The sequence below is a fragment of the Ailuropoda melanoleuca genome, unplaced genomic scaffold (assembly GCF_002007445.2).
Source record: "Ailuropoda melanoleuca isolate Jingjing unplaced genomic scaffold, ASM200744v2 unplaced-scaffold8275, whole genome shotgun sequence".
NCBI classification, from domain to species: Eukaryota; Metazoa; Chordata; class Mammalia; order Carnivora; family Ursidae; genus Ailuropoda; species Ailuropoda melanoleuca.
The window spans coordinates 1-6,752 of record NW_023253631.1 but is presented as its reverse complement, the minus strand read 5'-3'; the positions used below and the strand labels follow the sequence as shown (position 1 = coordinate 6,752).

At 39.2% G+C, this 6,752-nt stretch overlaps 1 protein-coding gene across 1 annotated transcript; it reads right to left on the bottom strand.

The window, feature by feature from the left end:
* Positions 1–204: 204 nt before the first annotated feature.
* LOC117800820 (olfactory receptor-like protein OLF4) lies at positions 205–1,188 on the bottom strand. The gene has a single exon (XM_034653380.1). It carries the CDS (start codon positions 1,186–1,188, stop codon positions 205–207), a length of 984 nt encoding a protein of 327 aa, XP_034509271.1.
* Between the last annotated feature and the right edge of the window lie 5,564 nt (positions 1,189–6,752).

The window sequence follows — 6,752 nt, the reverse complement described above, 5'->3', positions numbered from 1 at the left end:
GGTTAGGAATACCATTGAGAGTAGGAAAAGGACAAAGGGCAAATCTCTTGGATATCAGAGATATCACAAAGCTTAATAAAGTAAGTTACATAAATAATACAGAGAGGGAAAAATAATAAAAACAAAGAAATTCCCAGAAAAAAATAGAAAAGTCATGTTCCACTTCCAGAATCTGATAAAAAAAAAATCAACACTTGGCTTAGGCTATGGGTTCTGCAATCCTGTGCACATTTTCAGCCCCAGGACAACTGGCCCTTTTAGACCTGCCCTCCCAGAGAATCTCATCAGAGCCCTCTTTATGTCTCTGTTCCTCAGGCTGTAGATGAAGGGGTTCAGCATGGGCATGACCACCGTGTACGTCACTGAGGCCACTGCATTTGAGTGGGAGCTCTGGGTAGCAGCAGAGCTAAGGTACACTCCTAGGCTTGTACAATAAAATAAGGAGACAACTGAGAGGTGAGACACACAGGTGGAAAATGCTTTATACTTGCCCTGAGTTGATGAGATCCCAAGTATGGAGGAAACTATCTTAGAGTAAGAGTAAAGGATCCCAAGGAAGGGACCGCCAGCCAGCAACACAGCTGCAAAATATATCACCATGTTATTGAGAAAGGTGTCAGAACATGCAAGTTGTATCATCTGATTGAGTTCACAGAAAAAATGGGGGATTTTTATGACTGTACAGAAGGACAGCCGTAGCACCATTGAGGTGTGTAACAAGGAATAGAGGGCACTCGTGATCCAGGACACCAGAACCAACATTCTGCAGATCTGGGGATTCATGATGACCATGTAGTTTAGGGGGTTACAGATGGCCACAAAGCGGTCATAAGCCATTACAGCCAGAAGGAAGTTGTCTAATCCTGTAAACAGTATGAAAAAGTACATCTGGCTGATGCAGTCTTCATAAGTGATCACTTTCCTCTGAGTCTGGATGTTCCACAGCATCTTGGGGATGGTGGTGGAGGTGAAACAGATGTCTACAAAGGACAGGTTGGCCAGGAAAAAGTACATGGGGGTGTGGAGGTGGGAGTCTGAGCTGACGGCCAGGATGATGAGCAGGTTTCCAAACACAGTGATCACGTACATGATGAGGAAAAGCCCAAAAATGAGGGGCTGCAGTTCTGCTTCCTCTGAAAGTCCCAGAAGAAGAAACTCTGTAATTCTTGTATAGTTTCCTACATCCATGTGGTGGAGGTGACTACCAGCACAGGAGAAAATAACAAGACATTTTCATACAAATGCACATTGCTCAGATTCTAGAAATGCCACGGTGTATATTTTCCAGTCAAGAAACTCATTTCAATATTTTGTGAATGGATCTGGGCCCTTTGAGGGGATCTCTATGTCCTCTTTGCTTAGCAATGTCCATCCCAACATCAGATATATCCCCAAAAGATCAGTCATTGTACAGTTTGAATAAGAAGTTATTTGAAGCATTTGAGGAATATATAGAGTATCGACCTGTTTTGGAAATTCCTAGTCATAGATTAGAGGGTGCTAAAGAGCAAAGGTCCCTACACTTCAATGATGATCATAGGATAGAAGTGGATATAGACATCTGTCCCCTGGACAGATACTATGAAGAAAGCTGAAGCAGGTTAAAAGAGAGAGTGGGTAGGGTGTTTGGTTGGGTCTTAGTCAAGGTTGGCTAAGAAGGTGACATTTGAACTGAGACCTCAAGCAAGAGAGGGTGGAAGATAGGAGGTCTTCCTGGCAGAGGGAACCGCTGGTTCAAAGGTCATGAGGAAGAGCTTCTATCAGAAAATCAAGGCTCAGAAGGAAGCCAGCATGTTGAGGGGAATGGACAAGAAGGAGAATGATGAGAGGTGGTGGCAGTGAATTTCGTAGAACCATGTGACCTCATAGCTGCTTAATGTTCAAGACACAGGGACTTCCTCGTCCACATTATGTACCTCTTGCACTTTATGGATCTGGTTGCAATAATGTCCTGTCAATTGAACATCCCTCCTTAGTATCATCTGTTGATTGAGTCTGGATGGTGTATTATAAGGGTATCTTAGAATAGAGGATTCTGTGTATCCCTACTCTGAGGACTGCTTTCACTCATCAAGGTGCATGCATGCATGTGCGCATGCACACACACACACACACTGTCACATACACAGAAGACAGCACACCATGTCCTCCTTGTGTGTGTTACTTCTATGTCCTTCTCACCTCTCCCCCATCTGCTCCAACACACTGTTTAAGATATGAATGCATATACATCAAATTAACTTTCCCATAAGGAATGTAGAAATAGTACCCAGAAATTCCTATTCATACCTTCCCAGGGACAAATCATCTTAGGGATCCATTTTGGGGTGGCCACTTTCCAATCTGCGTGTAAGGAAACATAAATAATTGTGTTCAATAAATGGACAGAAAGAGAGAGGGAAAGAGAGATGGAGGGAGGGAGAAATGACATGGACATAAAGAGTAAAATGATCTCATAAGTTCAGTTGTCCTGGAGACTGTGAGGAAGGAAAGCTTCCATGCCGCTGGTGGCATCCAATCTTGGCTTTATGCCATTTATACCCACCCAAAATAATAAAAGTGCAAACATAAATTGTCCAAAAGACAAAAGTAGTGACATATCTATGATGTAAAACACCTTACAGACTGGACTGAACATCACAAGAGAAGTGAAGAGAATAAATCAACACTTCACAAAACTAGGTGTTTTTATTACCAGAAAGCAGATAGCAGAAGACCTGTTTTTTTCTGTTCCTATTCCATATTTATTTGACCAATTGGTTTTTATTTTGTCCAATAGAGGACGAGGTGAACCCCTTTATTACTTTCCTTATGTGACATATTTTTTGTTTGTTTATTTGTCATTCTTGGGCTTTGGGTTTTAGTCACTTTCTTGGCAAGTCCGATGAACTCAAGTACTCACGGTCTGGTCCTTGTCCAACATGCAAACGCCTTCCCACACAGACTCTGTGAAATCCTAAACACCCCATGTCAATCACTATTTTTCTTTGAATATTCTTCATGTGACTTATCCAAGGACATTATCTTGTACTCACATTTATCTCACTGTGCTCTTGTCTGTCACTCTGACATAAGGACCAAAGGAGCAGGGACTTCACCTGCTCTGTTCATCTTTTTCTTTATGGGTGTGGCTGTGCACTTATATGGAAACAAATTCAAGAAAACGAAACATTATGAAATGCAAAGAATGACAGAGGAGATAAAAACAGGTTAAAGAAAGCAGATTCAGTACAACCGTATTCAACACCATGGAAGGGAGTTCAGAGAACTAACTGAAACAGGATCTACAGGAGTAGTAATTTCACAAAATCATCATGGATGAATGATAAAATTCCCCAAGACTTTGAAATAGAGGAGTAAAACATATAACATTCTTAGAAATTTCTGGAACACAACAGATGCTCTTTTAGTATTTGTTGAATGGATTAGGAATTAGGTCTCATTATATATGGATATTTATGTTTGTTTATTTATATTTTACTTTTTTTAATTATTATGTTATGATAGTCACCATACAGTACATCATTAGTTTTTGATGTAGTGTTTCATGATTTTACTCTTTTATAAAAAAAAAAAATATATTTTCTTTTTTATTTAAATTCAATTAGCCAATGTATCAAATTAGTTTTTGATATAATGTTCAATGATTCATTAGTTGATTATACCACTTAGTGCTCATTACATCATGTGCCCTCCTTAATGGCCATCACCAGGTTACCCCATTCCCCCACCCACTTCCCCTTCCACAACCCTCAGTTTGTTTCCTGGGGTCAAGAGTCTCATATAATTTTTCTCCCTCTCTGATTTCTTCCCCTTCAGCTTTTCCTCCCTTCCCCTATTGTCCGCTGCACTATTCCTTATGTTCCACATATGAGTGAAACCATATGATAATTGTCTTTCTTTGCTTGACTTATTTTACTTAGCATAATACCATCTAGTTCTGTCCATGTCAATGTAAATGGTAGATATTCATCTTTTCTGATGGCTGAGTAATATTCCATTTTATATGTGAACCACATCTTCTTTATCCATTCATCTGTTGAAGGACATATCAGCTCTTTCCACAGTTTGGCTATTGTGGACATTGCTGCTATGAATGTAAGGGTGCAGGTCCCCTTCTTTTCACTACATCTGTATCTTTGATGTAAATACCCAGTAGTGCAATTGCTGGATCACAGGGTAGCTCTATTTTTAACATCTTGAGGAACCTCTGTACTGTTTTCCAGAGTGGCCGTACCAGCCTGCATCCCCACCAACAGTGAATATATGGGTATTTAATACAAGACAAAGTTGCATTTCAATTTATTTGGAAAAGATTATATTGTTGATGAAAGTTGACACAAATAGCTTTCTACGTGGAAGAAAGTGCAGTGGTTCCTTATCTCATACACCTCACAAAAATCAGAAGTAATCCCTCAGTTTTGGAGTAACCATTCCATTTTGGATGCACATCTAGAAACCAACATATAAAACCCACAGGTGTGCAAACCATCATAATTAAGGCAGAAATCAGACAAACTGAGTGCTCCAGAGGGGAGGGGGGTGGGGGAATGGGATAGGCTGGTGATGGGTAGTAAGGAGGGCACGTATTGCATGGTGCAGTGGGTGTTATATGCAACTAATGAATCATGGAACTTTACATCAAAAACCAAGGATGTACTGTATGGTGGCTAACATAATAAAAAATATTATTATTAAAAAAAAGAAGTAAGAAGATAGATATATCTAATTAATGAAAATTTAAAACTAGTTGATAGTCAAAAATATTTAGCTAAAAGTCATTAGAGAAACTGTGATTCACAACAATTATTCGAAATGCTGATAATTATAGATAAATAGACATATAATATGTGAACTATAATAATAATAGGCAAATACACATGGTGATCAAATGTAGGAATCTTCGTTTGAGCTCACTAATAGTTTAAAAACTCAACAAAAAATCTCTATCACACCCATCACTCTGAGAAAAACTCAAAGGGCTGTCACATTGACTGGGGTTGGAACTTTTCAACAAATGGCAGAGGGGTACTTTCTAATTTTGTTGTCAGAATTGTGAAGTGTTAAAATGTCTTGGGGAGGCTCTGAAGACAATTACAAACNACAATTACAAATATTAAAAATACAGATAATTTTTGGGGCTCCCAGTTGGCTCAGTCGGTAGAGCATGGGATTCTTGAGGTTGGTGTCAAATTCAAGCCCCATGTTAGGTGTAGAGATTACTTTAAAAAATAAAATATTAAAGAAATACAGATATTCTTTAACTCCTTGTTTCTCAGTCTCTGAACTACGAACATTGTGGGCCAGAACCTTCTCTGTGCTGGGCTGTGTCCTGTGTATTGTAGGGTGTTTAGAACATCCCCAGCCTCCATGCACCCCTCCCTGACTGACAGCCCAAAATGTCTTCATTGCTCAATATTCCCTGGAGACAATATCACCTTTGGTTGTGAAACATAGATTTAACTATTTGAAGATTTCTGTAGCATTGATATAATCATAATTTAACAAGAAAAAAAAGAAAGATCATCAGAAGTGTAAATGGCACAGCCACAGCCTGTAATGTCATGCAGGTGCTGAAATAATGAGTCAGCATTACACTGGTGGAGTAAAGGGACATGTAGAAGGTGTTCTTGAGTCAGAAGGACTGGGGGGGGAAGCTAGAATAAAAGATTGTGTCAGAACGTAAAAACTTACTTACACACAGGTGTCTTTCGTACAGCCCACTGGAAGCGCGTGAATGTGTAAGTGTGTATAACACAGAATAGTTTTAAAAGTAATGGAGCCTTTTGAAGAAAGAACTGTGAAAATGCACTGAAGTTAAGCAGAGTGGCTCAAAACAACTGTCCGAAAAGAAATTGAAAGAAGACCCAAAACCAAATTCTGAACTAAAAGATTTAAAAGAGTAATAATTTAGTGAAATTGACATGTCCAAATACAAATAAGATTGCCAAGGACTTGGGGATAAAAGAATTTGAGAAGACTTTTAATGTGGAGAGAAGCAGTATCTAAAGTTTTAGTGTCGTGTCACATAAAGAGATGTGGGACCAGTGTGCTTATGGAAGGTAAAGGTGATTCATGGTCAAACGTAAAGAAGAATCCCTTCCAAGTGATGGCATTTATTTTACAAATAGACCCAATAATAAAGGCCACAAGGAACAATAAGGACTACAGAGGTGTGAACACTAGTTGGAAATGTGTATAATGGGCAATTTGTGAACAATAAGGATGAAGAAGGACATTCACTTTCATTTTTTGGAAAGCAGGCGTTCACAAGTGAAGAGTATTAAGATGACAGTCAATTCTAGAAAAGCAGTGGCGGAAATATATTATGACTAACTCACAGACTTTACCACACAAAATCCATACACTCTCACACATTCTCTCTACACATACATAAAAAAGCAAAATAGCAAGTAGCTNAAAAAGCAAAATAGCAAGTAGCTAAATTCGTGAAATAAACAGCAATTCTTTGGAAGAACATAATAAATACAGAAATAAAACCATTCCAACCCCACTGTGCGAACCCCATGGACTCCCACAGACAATTTTCAACAGAGAGTGTGTGGCTAGCTAACCCCGACCATGTTCAGGCTCTCAGGTACTGAGGCAGTAGGAAGGGAAGCTCATTAACACACCCTTTTTCACATAATATATTTTAAAATTTTCATGTGAGTACTCAAAGAGAGGAGGTACTGTGATACGTAGGTTTCATGTACGGCCCTTGCAAGGAAGTACCTGCGAGAATTCTTGCC

Coding starts and splice junctions, on each gene's coding strand:
- LOC117800820 (XM_034653380.1), bottom strand. CDS start 1,188: ATGGATGTAGGAAACTATACAAGAATTACAGAGTTTCTTCTTCTGGGA.